Source organism: Rhea americana, unplaced genomic scaffold (assembly GCF_003343005.1).
Source record: "Rhea americana isolate MKP2758 unplaced genomic scaffold, rheAme1 scaffold_298, whole genome shotgun sequence".
Classification (NCBI taxonomy): Eukaryota; Metazoa; Chordata; class Aves; order Rheiformes; family Rheidae; genus Rhea; species Rhea americana.
Window position 1 is genome coordinate 593883 of NW_028186421.1, and position 15099 is coordinate 608981.

At 42.5% G+C, this 15099-nt stretch overlaps 1 protein-coding gene across 1 annotated transcript in view; it reads left to right on the plus strand.

Annotated features, from left to right (window-relative positions):
- CUBN (cubilin) overlaps window positions 1-15099 on the plus strand; it is a 143555-nt gene that overhangs the window by 34986 nt on the left and 93470 nt on the right. Inside the window, exons 24-27 of the mRNA XM_085309431.1 lie at window positions 1551-1711; window positions 2164-2345; window positions 3155-3311; window positions 5232-5419. Coding sequence (XP_085165557.1) covers window positions 1551-1711; window positions 2164-2345; window positions 3155-3311; window positions 5232-5419 — 688 coding nt within the window. The remainder of the gene's footprint in view (window positions 1-1550; window positions 1712-2163; window positions 2346-3154; window positions 3312-5231; window positions 5420-15099) is intronic.

A 15099-nucleotide genomic window follows, 5' to 3' on the forward strand; every position in this document is an offset into this window, starting at 1 on the left:
CCTCTTTAAGGTCCCCCTTAGAACAAAACAAAAAATTTTTACTGATGTTGCAGTACTGGTTGGACTGCGATACTGAATTCCTGCTGAATTAGCTGGTTCTTTTCAGCTGTACATACAAACTGGAAGAAGTTATGTATACTTCAATATTTTCTAAATGTTTCATCTTTTTCATTAAAAAACCATGGGGTTATATTTAATCTAACTTTATTTTAACAGATAAAACATTAATTCAGGGTTGACCTGAATTGTAACTGTTTTCTTTTTCACTCAGAAACTGAAAACATTCAGTTATTGCACAGCTCTAACCCTGGTGTCCTTGTGAAGAGCTCAGTGGCATTGATTAGGTTTTTGGACATGGGGTCAGATGCTTACTAAACGTAACTCAGCACAGTTCTGCTGGCGTGACTGGATTTCTGTGGGTTGTTTCATCAAATCTGATAGCCTTAAATGGGGTAGGYAGATAAGCCTTAGATGAGGTGCCACTTTGGTTTCTTGTCCTGAGGTATCCTGATGCATTCAATCAACTAAGAAAACTGTTGATCTGACCACAGCTGCAGAGGCCAGGATGCAAGCGAGAGGGTTTCTGGCACAGTTCCTCAACTGCTAGTAACCTGAGACAGTAAGTCTCAGTGAGCAGTTTAAGCTGTGAGGATAGCAAGAAAAGGGCCTTCAAAAGTGGTATGGCATATCTAGAAATTTCTCTCAAAAGGAGGTAAAAGCCTATGAAAATACAGCTGAAAGTCTTATTGTCCACTTAACAAACATCATATTAAGATGACACCTACATATAAATAAAAATATATTTATTATTTTCCTGATAAACTGTAGGATATTTATAATATGAAAGTGCATGTCCTAAGATTATAGAGCAGTTGATAACCAGGTTGGCACCATCTTTTTTTTCTTCTGTGAGATGTGCGTTGGTAGCACAACAAAACATTGGATGTGTGTCCTGCCTACAGAATTAGGAAATATTACTGCTCCTTAATTGAAAGACTGGAAATAATTGGTTGTAGAGACATTTGCAAAGGCCAAGAAGATCATTCAAGATGTGCTTCATACCAATTTTGAGATGTGGGTTGCTATTAGTGTGGTAGCAAATAWTTTTTAAGCAAAAGGAAAAGGTCAACCCATCTGTTTTGGGGCTTGGCTAAACAGTGAGAAGTGGACAAACTCTTTTTCTCTTCAGATTAGGAGCTTACCTTTGGCTCCAGCCATGATTGCTACCTTGCAGAACACAGAGAAGGAGGTGCTGTAAGGTACCGCCTCTGCAGCATCTCGTGACCTTGAGATGTGTCTCRCATCTCTCCAGTGCATTGACAGGCTTGGGACTGGCTGATGAGAGGAAGCGACTGGCCGTTACCAGCACGCAGCTACCGGCAGTAGGGCCTCTTACTGCAAGCAGCAGGACCCCTCTAGTACATAGTAGCTGTATTTCTGTGGAAGATGAAGAGCCAGGATTAGCTCTCCCTAGGCCTGGAGGAACTCCCAAAATTATGCTTTATTGCTCTCCCTCTTTGTCTCAAGGTTTTTCCTCTCTTTCATTCTAGAGATGGAGGTTATGAAACTTCTCCCCTCCTTGGAAAATACTGTGGGGTAGATCTGCCTCCTGTTATATTCTCTCATGGTAACAAGCTGTGGATAAAGTTTGTAAGTGATGTGTTTGGCACAAGAAAGGGATTTTCAGCACACTGGGATGGTACAWCAGCAGGTAAAATGAGCACATCAAATATAAAACCATTTTAAACATCTCATTTTTGATTTGTTTCTATTTAATTTCTCTTCCTTTTTTTAGCACATCTGTTCTGCCTCCCATCTCCTAAAATCTCTCTGCTAATTATATAGCATCAAGTATTCAGGTTTCTTGATCCAYGGGCTTTCTTTTCTCCATGGGGAAGATATATCATTTCCTAGGTATATGGTAACATGAATTTTCTCTTGTGTTTAGGAATTTAGTGGTAACCATGGATACTGGTGGTAAACAAAAAGTTTAGTAAGGTTTCTCTTTGAAGAATAACTGCATTACAGGAACAGTCTTCAAATTAGATTAATATTTCTAGCTAGAGGTCCTGTTGCAGGACAAAGTATTTCTATCTATTCCTTGTGTTACTTTTTGGCATGTCTGGGTGTTAAATGCTGGTATGGTTTCTTTGCCCCTTTCAGGTTGTGGGGGGACTTTGACAACAACATCTGGCATCTTTATGTCTCCCAACTACCCCATGCCATATTACCACAACTCAGAGTGCTACTGGTTGCTGAGGGGGAACCAAGGGACCCCATTCGAAATCCAGTTTGAACAGTTCCATCTGGAGTATCACTCAAAGTGCAACTTCGATTACCTTGCAGTATGTACRCTATGACTCTTTGCTCCATAGCTGGCCACTAAGTAGAGTATAATGAATGTAAAAGTTGAGAAAAAGGCATGTGGTCCTGGTCTTCCGATGTTCACATGCGGGCAGACCCAGAATAGGAAAGCTCCACACTGAATTGCAACTTTCGTATCAGAGAGCAGTGAAGGGAAGGGAGCAGTRTCTGTGTGGGTGCACACAGGTAAGAAAAGCACCGACGGCTACATCCAAAGGCCACTGAAGCCAGAATCTGTCTCTTAACTTTGCTTTGCTTTSGATCAAGGCTTTATAGCATGCTGTTTTGGAAAACTACAAGAAAAAGGGCACGATAGGGACCACAAAGCTATTGTTAATCCCAAGTTCCATATTCGAATTGTTGCATAAATGGTATGAATATTTGTATCAGTTGAAATGGAGTGCAGTTTTTCCCCCTTTTGGTGAGTAAGACCCTCAAAATCCACCAGTATTTGATTACTGGCTTCCTATTGTTCCACTGATTTGCTTTTTTCTGAAATGCCTGTCAGGCTTCCTCTGAACAGAAACACTATTTAACCTCTTGTGCTCCTAGTGGGAAMAAATCTCTAAGCAGACATTTTTGCAGGGAGAAATTGCTTGTATTTGTACTGCCACCATCTTCATGAAATTCAGCAGTTATTCAGGATTGTGCTGTCAAAGTTGAAATAGTTATAGTTTCTCAAAATCTGTAACAAGCAGAATCACCAAGATTGTATTTTATGYGGGAACTGACACATTTGTCTTCCTATGAAATTCTCCACTCTTTTCTCTCTCTTTTTTTTAATCTGAAGGTATTTGATGGTAACAGCAGCAATGCCAAGCAGCTAGGTAAATTCTGTGGGAATCAGATACCACAACTCATCCGCTCCAGTGGAGAGAGCATGTATGTGAAACTAAGGACAGATAGCAGTTTGCGAGGTGGAGGGTTTTTTGCTAAATACAAACAGGGTAAGTAAGTAAAAGAAGAYGAGAAGAATATGTTTCCACAATACAGCTTGCTCCTGAAACTACTTCTTGCAGCTCATAATCTTATTTATTCACATCCAGAGGACAATGTATACAACATATTATTGAGCCAGATACTTTAATATGCTACAGTCACAGAGCACATAGACCTAAAAATTATCAAATTATAGAGACTGCTGTAGGTCTGTAGGGGACCATGAGTTCCCATTAGGTTTGAACAACAGTAAATGGATAATGAAAAAAGTGTTCATGTACACATTGCACATACAGTATTTACAAGGGTGAAGGGGCATTAAGCTTTGGCTCCCTCATTACTTAAAGAAATCACAGATTCATCTACCATGTACTTTTTATACTGCAAAGTCAAGAAAATATATTAGAAGATTTTTTTTCATTTATTAAATAGACAAAAAGAGCATTTACAAACCACTCAGATATAGAGCCTGAACTACCAGAAAATGTGTGATCCACACTTTACATTCATACTTAATTCCTGAAGATGCMTACGCCCTAGAGGAAATTTCTAATGGCTTGCCCAAAGGCTAAAAATATGTAGGTGTATGTTGCTGTAAAATAAAGATGTTTAGATGTCAGATGCATTTATGTGTATATGAAGAAAAGGTGACGATGATTTGGAAAACATYGCAAAGGAAAACATGGTATTAGATTGATGTTTAAAGGCACCTTTATGCCTGGTATGTTTCTAATAAAATCCTGATAGTGGGGGTAGCAGCTTTTGCCTATCTTGCATTCTTTAAAATCCATTTCATGCTCTTCATCCTGTCCTTTCTAACAGTTGTATGCTTCAGTGCAGCTCTGCAGATAAGCCCCGCTTCACCTGACCCTGACCCTCAGATGTATTTTGGGCATTTTGAACTCCTCAAAACACAGACCTTGCTGTTCTGTAAACCATTTGGCAAGAATCCAAAAAAAGTGCAGGGGGTAGGTGTAATGTCCCTAGTGAAGGGTTTTGCAAGTGGATCTCAGCTATTTCTGCTGTTCAAACACTGCAGATYTGCTGTACAAGACAGCGTCCTGGCCTGCTCGCTGCCTCCTGCCCACTCCTCCGTGCGTTAGTCTGGGCTGCTCCCTGGTACGGCCTGTRTGCTGTCTGCAGATGAGGAATTACCTGTATTAGCATTTTCTGCCTTTAATGAAATCAGACTCAGGAAAATGAGAGTCACTGACYTAGTGTCATAGTTGTTGATTCACCCTTTATCTAGTGTAGTTTCTTTTTGATTTTTCTCTGCAGTTTAAGGAAAGCTCTCATTATCCCAGGTGTATGTCCAGTTCTTCTGCTAGGATGATACCGGATGACTCACAAGGAAAACTATGGCTTCTCCTTAAAGGATTTCATGCTCACTTCCAATTCCTGGAGCTAGAACATCCAATATAAGCAGTATACTTTCCATTTGTTGTTTTAGCTGGGGATTATTTTTTTCTTATCCAGTAGGCAATCTTTGGTGAGCCCCCCCCCACCTTGGAAATTGTTTAAAAAATATTTAAAAATGATGGAGGAAGGCAGATCATACACCACATTTCTGTTATTAATTAAAAAAAAAAAACATGTTTCTAGAATAACCATGTATTTAAAATCAAAGAAAACAGGAAAAAAAGAGTATATACTACAATAAAATAACTGGCTGATGAGTCTGTCAGGGTAGGAGAAGAAGGATATACTAGAATGGAAAGATCAAGTTACAGAAAGTCTGGATTTTGCTTACAATGTGTCCTATGTATCCTTCGATACGTTGCAATTCTCTTTCTGCCTGATTTCTATAATATATGAATATAAATATTTCTTTTCTTGTAATGGTATCAGTAGCTTTAATTAGTAATTTTTTGAGATCTTAATATAAGATGCACTGCACAAATATAATTTACTATCATCTTTTTTTTCAGTTTGCCATGAAGTACTGACTGTTAATCGTAGCCATGGCATCTTGGAAAGTTTAAATTATCCAAATAATTACCCATTAAATGAACACTGCAACTGGACCATCCAAACTACAAAGGGGAACACACTCAACTATATCTTCACAGCCTTTGATGTAGAAAGTGGATCTGACTGTGGCCTTGACTACCTAAAGGTATGTACCCAGATTCTAGACACAAGAAGAATCATTTCTTTCTGAGGAAAGGAAAACAATGAGAAAGCACAAAGAGGAATTCACCTTACCTAAACATTAAAAGTCAGGCGTTTAGTCCAAATGATTTGTCCCTCTTTCTTTGCAGTCAGTATGGATGCAAGCACTGCCAGTGAGTAATTCATCCTACCTGAAGGCAGATGCCTACAATAAGGGGATGAATCACTTTGCAGGTGCCTGTATTTGCTACAGAGAGCCTAAATACTACCTTAGATCAGATGTACTGGCTTTTATGGTTGAAGTTAGATGACATGACTTCAACTTCATGTAAAGAAGCCTTAGTTAGACAGAAGCAGAATAAATCCTGAGATTAGTAAGTGGGAGATGTTCAGTTTCAAAGTCACCAAGGCAATGAGGCCAGATGTTTAGTTCTTGATTTTTATCTGAAAAGAAGCAGGGAATGTTTAGAAACTTTAAAATGTTTCATTTCTACTATTTTTAATGAAGCATCGCTGTGTCTCCTGTTGATATTTTCCTTTTCATAATTAATCTGCTTCTCTGAAAGGATTTAAGGGACACTGAACTTACCACAAACAAAATGARACACTTCTAGCCAAATAAAATAATCCAGTCAACCTAAAGCCAAATATCTATTATTTTTGTTTCCTCAAAAATTTTAATTCTAGGACAACTGAAAAAAAAACTTTCTCTCAGTTTTCCAGTTTTCAAAGTGGGAAGTACAGTGCAGTCCTGATCACTGCAGCGCTGYGGGTTATATGCTTCTGCCTACCATTTTGCTGTTTTGCTGAATTAATCCAGCCTTCAAACCTCACCCTTGTACAGGATGCCTGCACACAGCCCCTGTGCTCTATTTAGCTTTTGCACAAGAGGAACTGAAATTCAGGGCAGTATCACAGCTACTTACAGCCAAGGAGAGGGCTRTGGAATAGTGCCCATGTTTCTGGACGTTCACACTCTGGGCCAGTCTTGCAGAAAGTGGAGCAGTAGGCCTGGTGTTGGGCTRTATGTTCCCTCCTGATGTCCTCCTTTGCTCCCCCTACCTCCTTACCATGCCAGCTTTCACAGCTCAAAGATGGGTAATAAACTGGTAAAAGTGGTGTCCTTCCAGCTTTCTTCTGCTGGGGCCAGGAATAGAAAGAAAGAATAGACATGCAAAGAAATTAACAAGAGAGCACTGTACTGAGAACTAACAGAAGGTGCTTAAACCCTGGATTGTTTTTGTGAGGAGGCTGAAAAGGAAACATTGGAGCCAAATGGAGAGGCCAGTGCTAGTCCTAAGACGTGTAAGATGCCTTGATCCGTGAAGGGCAGGGGCCTTGCACACAGTAGCCAGCCAGTAAGGAGCAAGGGACTTGCCAGAAGACTCTATTCTAGGTGAAAGTCAAGGATGGAGGAATAATGCCAGAGGCAAGGACCTAGTCCAAAGCACTTAGAAGAACAGAAATAAAACATATCACAGGGAGGGAGGGAGAAGGGGAGTAGCAAAGTACTTGCACTCTTTGTTTTAACAATTTCTCCTTGCTTGCAGTCAAAGAAAATAMAGATTGAAAGAGGTACAAAGAGGAAAATGCAAGGGAAAAAGAGAGTCATGGAAGTGTGTTAAGGAGGCTTTAATTTGCAATTCATGTCACATTACTTGAAAGTCTTTCTCCAAATGCCATTAAGAAATACCACTTGGAAAAGATGTTCTCATTTTGTTGTTACACGCTGCACAAATATGTGCCATAGTGTAAAAAAAGAGAACAAGGTTGAATGGGCCAAGGAACGGAACAGTGTCTGCTCCCACCCTGCGTCTTGCGAAAGGAGAACATCTTGGCAAGGGTGTGGAGTGCCCAGTGGTGTAGGGGAGAGGGGGAATCATCTGGAACAAGTCTGCAGTTCACTGTCTAAGCAAAGTGCAGATATTTGGGACTTTTCTGTCCATGTGGAATCTGACTCCACTGCAAAATGGGAAAAAAGTTGATGATAAAAAAAAAAAGGCACAGCCGTTCAGCTGAGATAAAATTACTTTTTGTCATTTTGAGATTCTTTTATGGTAAAGAGGCTTAAAAAGGGAAAGTTGTGATGCTCTGGCTGAGTATAATACTGAGAAAACAGAGGTATAGTCATGTTCAGTGTAGTCCAAGTGGGTGGTGCACGGGCCACATGCCAGAGCCCTTYACCATTTTCTTGGAGGAAATGCGAAGTTGCTGCTCAGGCCGTTTCCACGTGGCTCCRTGTGCTGCTGTCACAGGCAGGGTGGAACAGGCACTCTTGTCCACAGGGGCTTTCAGGTCTCGCTTTTCTCATCCCCTTGGGCTTTGGTGCTCTCCTGTCCCTGTCCCTCTTGCTCTCTCCCTGCCCTGGCGCTCTGGGGCAACCAGAACAGGTTTGGTGGCAGTATTTGCTGCTACTTGCTGGGAGGCTGGGGATGGGAAAGAAAAGGGCTAGTGGTTAGGTGGGATTAGTTTATGATCACAGTGGAGGTAACAGAGGGAGTAAGGGAAAGAGATGTGCGTTAAAGACAAGGTGTCATCTGAAATGTTACAGCAGAGATGTGACCTAGCTGAGCCAAGAGTACAACCAAGAAATGCCGTAGTTGCAGAACAAAATGAAGAACAGAGCTGCTTTTAAAAGTCAGTGGAGAGAGAGATTTGATGCACGTGAAAATATTTTTACAACATTATAAATGCCTCAAACTAGAGCTCTGATTTTTTGGAAACCTTTCTGAATTCTGAAGGGGAAAGCGTGGTGTCTGTGGTAGGGTGGGGAGAACTAAAGTGGGCAAGCTGCATTCACATGTACTGCTGGGCCTGGCCCAGGCACTGCGGGTTTGGGCCCAATCTCTGCACTGGAAAAGGGCCTGTTCTTGACTTTTGTGTTTAATTATGACTTCTGCTTCCAACCCAAACCCACATGCAGTATATGAGAAGTGTATTCTGCCTTATGACTAATTCAGTCTGATACACACAGAAAATATTCAGCTTTGCTATTTGCTCCCTGGCTTAGTTCACATGTGAGTCAGAATTTAAAGATGTAGAATAATGACAAAACCAGAAATTCCTACACACAGGTATTCCTAGTGGTTGCCAGTGATACTGTTGTCACTTACAGCAAATAGTGTGTTTCAAATACAGGATATTGAACAAGATACTCAGATGCCCAATATATGGCTGTCCCAGATCAAAATGCAATCACAAYTGTATAATGAGAAGTCAGCCACACATTGCATTACCTATTTTTTTTTCTTCTTTGCTCACAGGATGCTTCTTGTGAACCAGTCTGCCCTTTGCAGCAGCAGGCTGGTGTTACCTGGGGTGCACAGCATTTTCTCCTAGCAGGGAGGCCTGAGTAACTTCTGGGCAGGCCCTGCTTCTCCATCATTTTGCAGCACATGCATCTATTCATACCTATGCCAAGTAGGAAGGAAGGAAGCCCTACGCTTCTGACTCAGTGGCAATTTTATGCCATTGCATATAGGTTCCAGTAACAAAGTGGGGCAGTGTGGGAGGGAGGCAAAACTGCAGATTTTTGTCAAGGCAGTCTAGCATGAATCTTATGTGAGCACTTTCTCAACAAATGAGCAGTGTGTAGTGTTTCATGGTCTGTCAGAGGATGTTGGCTCATTGCTAGCAAGACTCACAGGATGCCTGGTATTTTGCAGAGAGTTTCAGCAAAGTTTCAAGAACATGAGATCGGCTGCTTGTGATAAGGACATGTACAGAAGTTGTAATGATATGATACGAGGCATATCGAATAGCWGACTGTTTCCAAGTGATACTGCACTAACTATAATTAGACTGGATGGTCTTTAGATTATATTGTGTGTTGTGGCTTGGCTTAGTAACGTACCATTAGTCTTTCTAGAGGAGCCATCAAACTGTAGTTAGTGAGACACTGCAGTCAGAGACATAGAAATGTTATTCTTTCCTCTAAACTCACCAGGTTGATAGCTGAATAAGCATATATTTAACCTCCCATCTTTTGTGATGAATTGTCTTCTTACTTACCGTGACAGAGCATAGTATCCACAGAGGCAAAGCTATTTTATAAGTAAAGAGAACATTATGTTATTGCCCTTATGATTAGAATCTTGCAGTAGGATTGAAATTTACCCCTTTCTTATCCAAGAAAAATATTATTTGAAAACAACTAATCTTTCTGTCCTTCAGCAAAAAGCTCCCTCTTTGTTTTTATACTCACAAAGCATAACCTTTCCTTGAAGTCCAGTAAGTTTAGTGTCTGCTTTTAACATGCATAGGGAAGACCTTGCCTAATCCTTTGCAAGAAGCCACTGGCCTGATAAGCAGACAGTAAGATGTTGCTGTGCAGCAAGACAAGCTTCAGAACTCCCTGTCTGAGTCTCACACCCGTTGGCCAGGGAAGTATGTATGACTAATGTCTAGTGGCAAGGATGGAAATACAGTTGTAAGAAATGACATTCTAATGCATGTGGATAGTGCAGAAGTACATTTTTATGGAGACGACTGATGGCCTGATCTGCAGTCAGCAACCACAGTGGTCTTCCTTCTGCTCCAGTGCAGGGCAGAATTACTCTTTGGAATAAATCACTTGCTTGCTTACTACCAATATACTTAAGTAGTCCAGAGTCTTTCAGCAATTAGGTTCAAGATGGTTAAAATATCATTGCACTCRTATATAGATGTTATCAAATGAGTACAATAATTCATATGGCATCTGCTCTTAAGTACTGTTTCATTTCCTTCTGGTGGTAACAGGATATGTGCTTTTTTTTCTCTCTCTTTTTTTTTTTTTTTAACCACAGTAGCATTCCAGGGATGTGCCATAATATCCTTTTTCTCCATCAGGGAATAGTGCATTAGAAAATTGTTGCTTGCCCTTGGCTGGTGATCCTCGTTTTAGCTTATCATAGTAGAAAAAGCTTTCCTTGTTTCTAGTTTTGCTCTCTTCTGTGCTTGTAACTAGTAAATGTGATTAAACTATATTAGGAGATTAACATTGTAACATTTTACATGTCTGTGCTTTTTTAAAGTGCTGCAGGAATTCTCCAAGCACAGAGAATGGCTTTGCTTATGGCCATACATTGATTCGCCAAATGTCACTGCTAGTACTTCACCCTGGGGAAGCAGATGATATATTAAATATACCCATCCAGGTTCTGCACACAGACATCAAATTACAGCCTGTTGGCCAGACTGCAGTGGTATCCATTAACGCATTAGCATGCAAACTGGCAGCAGGCCAGCCCGTCCTTGAATTTCTTCAAGGGTTTACAAGTCTCCACAAGAAGTTCTTTAGAGTAGGACTATAAGGATAAAAGTGATAATTCTCCTTGGGTTTCTGTGGCAGGCGTCACAGGGAAATCATAGCTCTTGCACAGATTTTCATTGAGTGAAATGGATGCACTGGAAAAGGAGAGTGTCAGACCAAAGACACTTCCACCCTAGGGAAGACTGGCTAAGGGCTCAGAAAGATTTTCTGTTTTCCCATTTGCCTGCATTGCCAGAATTGAAGTGCACTTTGGTTTTGCTATCTGCAAGGTTCTTACAAGCAGATTTTGAACTGCCCATGAAAAAAACCCTCAAGATGGCATAAAATTTGTTGGTGGTGAAAGGGTTGCATGATCCCTGCAGAAACCTCAGATGACAAGTAGCACGAGTGACTCAGGCAAGGAGCAGAGGCTCCGCTGTCAGACACACAGATGAGTCAGAGTGCCAGGCAGTCCGTGTTTCCCTCAGCCTGCCAGCTCAGAGCAATGTGATTTTGCCTGTACCTTCAGGAAAAATCTCTGTACAATGATGTGACTGTGAAACATGAGTGTATGAAGTGGATGGCAGTGTGCATGCCCCTCGCTAGGGAAAGGGAGTTTGGGAGTCATCTGGTTCCAGTTGGGGTTCTTTTCTTCTCTGTTCAGCCTTTGTCTTGCAAAATTGTGCTGGACAGCTTGGCAGGCGTATGTGGAGCTATCTGTGCAATGAAGAGACTTATCYCACTCAGCACAAGCACCACAATGGAGAGGAGGAGAAATCCCAGCTGAACCAGGCAAAGCTTCTCCTCCTCAAAGGGAGGCCTTCAAAAGAGCTGGAGGCTACCACAGCAGACTCTGAAGGAGGTCTTGTCCACCCTCTTTCTGCTGTGCCCATGGGCAGGCAGTTTTGTTTTCTTGACAGCCTAATAGGCAGGAATATTTCTTTTTTTTCCCCCATCTTCAYTTGCCAAGATGAAGCTGCACTGCTCTTCAGAGACCATAGCTCTCTRGGATGCAGACTTGCTTGAKTAGGAGCATCCCCAGAGCAGATCTTGCCCTTGGTGGCCTCTGACAGTGCCAGTTGCTGGTGGCCCAGTGGGTCCTGGCTGGCGAAGCCATGAGTTGGGACACACAGCTCGCCTGGGTTTTCCAGCGCTATGTGCCCCCTCCACTCCCCCACCAGCATGCCTGATATAGGCCCGAGGATTTAAAATACCGTGCTGAACAAATGCAGTTGTGATTGCAGGGTTTGGAYTTGCTTGCTAAGGTCTCCTGGGCACTCTGTTCCTAAATGGCAGTTGTTTCCTACGGCTGCATCTTAAACAGTTCTACAGCTTTATTCAAAGATACAACTGTATTTCTTAGACGTATGGTAAATTCATAGCCTTGCTAAAGAATATTTTCATGTATGACAGAAATGTATCCTTCCTAGAAAGATAAAGATGAGCAGATTTGCTAGAAATTTGTTAGAAAWTCTTATTGTTTTCTTTGAGAAGGTAATAAACTAAGTAATGTAAGAGAGAAACACTTCTTTCAAAAATATGTCACTGCGGCCCAATGTGCAATTTAATTTCGCTTGACACTTTCAAAGGGCTCTGAGTATTTCAGGGTCAGGTTACGAGACAAAACATAGACTCAGATACAATTCTTCTTATTAAAAACTAGACATGTATACATTTCCATATGTTAGTTAAATCCCAGAGAGATTATCCGGTATGATATATGTCTAGTGAGGCACAATTTCAACTTCTGCTGTATTGCAGAAGAAAATGGTTAAATTGGCGAAGGAGAGGCGGCATTGCGTGGAGTGGAGGAGGCGGCCCGCAGCTCCGGCCCGCGATCGCCCAGCGGCGGTGAACTCAGCCGCCCGGGGCCCCTCCGGCGCCCTGCTCTGCTGTGTCCGTAACTCCCCGCCGGCTGAGGGGCTGCCTGCAGCGGGTGCCCGGGTGGCCCACGGGCAGGCGTGGGYGCCCGCCCGCCCACCGGGCTCTGGGCGCAGAGGGCCGCTGCAAGGGGCCGACCGCGGTGAGCAAGGGGGTGGGGGGGACGTCTGCCTCCGTTAAAGAAAAGGGAAGAGAGGGAAGGAGAGGCAAACGGGAGGGGGAGACCACTGAGGGATGTCACCTCGGTGCCCRCGGTGCAGAGGGGGACGTTTGGGAGGGCAGCTGCGAGGCCTTGGCGACGGTAAGGAACATCGATCCGTGCTCAAGCCACGGCACCTCAGCCCCTTCCCAGGCACCTCTGGATTAGCTCCTGAACTGAGATCCTGAAGTCTACCTTGTTTCACTGGAAAAGCTGGTGGTGGTCAGAGCAAAGGGTCTTCTCCGCCATAAATGTATTTAAATAATCACATGAAAGCCTTGTTTAGGAGGAGTTGTCAGGGAGGCTTTCTTCTATGGGTGACTGCAACCCCTTCCTATCACGGGAGCACGGACATAACCTACTTTGCTCTCCTGTTTGTGCAGAAATAAGAAGGCTCCACTCAGTAAATCACAGAAACTCTTCAGCTGCCTTCTTTTTCTGCGAGAGCTGTGTTGCTGTGGTGCTAAGTTGGTGCAAAGTGCCACATCCTGGAGCGTTATTATTAATTTTCTGTCTCACTGAGAGACCTGCAGGTTCTGAAGATTGCACCCTATTTCTTCTAGAAGGAAGTGTGTTGCTTGGAAATGGATTATTTTTATCCGAGCTAATTCCTGAGGTATCAAATAATGTAGATTTCACTCTGGAATTCACCCCGCTATTTGGATGATGATTATGTTGCCTGGGTTTGGCACCATTTCTGGTGACCGGTCTGCCGCGGTGCTATGGGTGCTTTCTTTTCAGAAAGCTACTCGTTCAGGAGGAGCTGCTCAGAAACCTGTAATGRCTGGCTCTAGCATCCAGATCGGTCAGAACCAGCCTGTGACGGGTTTCCCGCTGCTGTTACAYGGCAGAGTACCCGCTGGAGGAAGCCCCTAGAGCCCTGCAGCGCCGGGGGGGACGCCTGCAGGCACCTGCCCTGCGCCAGGCAGCGGCTCCTTCCCGGCACGCTGCTAACGCAGACGGGGCTCTCGYTGCAGGGCTCTGTAAGAAGGCCTTTCAGACTACAACCGATTTCTATCAAAATTCAAATTGAGATAACAATTGGTGTAATTATTGATAATGAAATAATGATAACCGATAATAGAGTTAATGTTTATAAAATGGGAATTGTCAGTATCCACCGTAGGGAAGGGGCTTACTCTCATACAAAGCTGTTTCAGCTAAAGGGTGGAGKTTTTTTTGCCATGCTAAGGATCTTAAAACGTGCTGCAGCTGTTAGCATTTTTTTGCCTGTAGCGTTACCTGCCAAAATCATTATGAAGTCCTCAGAATTTCTGATGGATGCTAAAAGTTCTGAACAAATGAATAAATTATGAAATGAGTATCTATCCAGAAAGGGAGCATGCACATTCTTCCCAACGAATACCTGGAAAAGGGTCCTAGAAAGAACAGAACAGAGATAAAAAAAATTCCCAGTTCTTAGAGTCAGTATGGCCCTGAATGAAGGAAAAACTTTTCCTCCATTTTCAGCAGTTTGGGATAGCCCAGCTGACAAAGCAGGCCCTTAAATGAGAAATGTATCCTAGAAACAGAAGAGAAACTGTGGCTCATTAGATCTGCATTCAGCTTCAGTTTCACTTGCCCATATTTATATGAGAGCAAAACACGTTTTTAGAAGTTCAAAATGCTCTGTGAAAACACACAGCTGTTCCCTTCATTTCTAAGTGAAAGACAGCTTGAAAAAAACCACTGTAATTCTAGCTGCTGTAGGCCAGCCTCTCTCAATGAGTTACAGCTGGCCAAGCACTTGAATTTCCTGTGAACCGCCAGTCTGAACCCAGAACGACAGGGCAATACTGCATGAAGTGATTGCTATAGTAACCGTTATTTGTATCTTGAAAAACTGACGGACTGCTTTCAGGGGAAATTACATAGAAATGTGACGTTTGCTGTCTTAGATAAAAATAACACTCCGTTGATGAATCAAAATTACAGAAGATTCATGAAGCTTATTTTTTGTTTTGATTTTGAAGTTGCTGGGTATGATTTATTCTGAGGTTCCTCAGTTTTTTTTTTTTTTGATCTGCAGTCACTAAACCTAACAGTTAATTGTTGAATACGTGTCTTAACACAGAATTTGCACCTCATGCAGAGCACAGATTCATGGTCTCCACATTGATTCAGTCTTCCTCATTCATATTTTTCTGGTGTAAGATTTCCATGGCTTGAAGCCACAGAAATATGAGTAGCGTATACCACAAAGCTGTTGTAGGAAGTAGTACTATTAACAAATCTAATTGGAGCTGACTTTATTTCATTCTGCTGAGCCTAAGCCATGAGCCAATGCGTAAAGCTCTCAGCCTGGCCAGGAAGGTCACAGCTGTGCTGCTGGGAAGGGGACACTTCATCTGCCCATGGGGCAATACTTCAA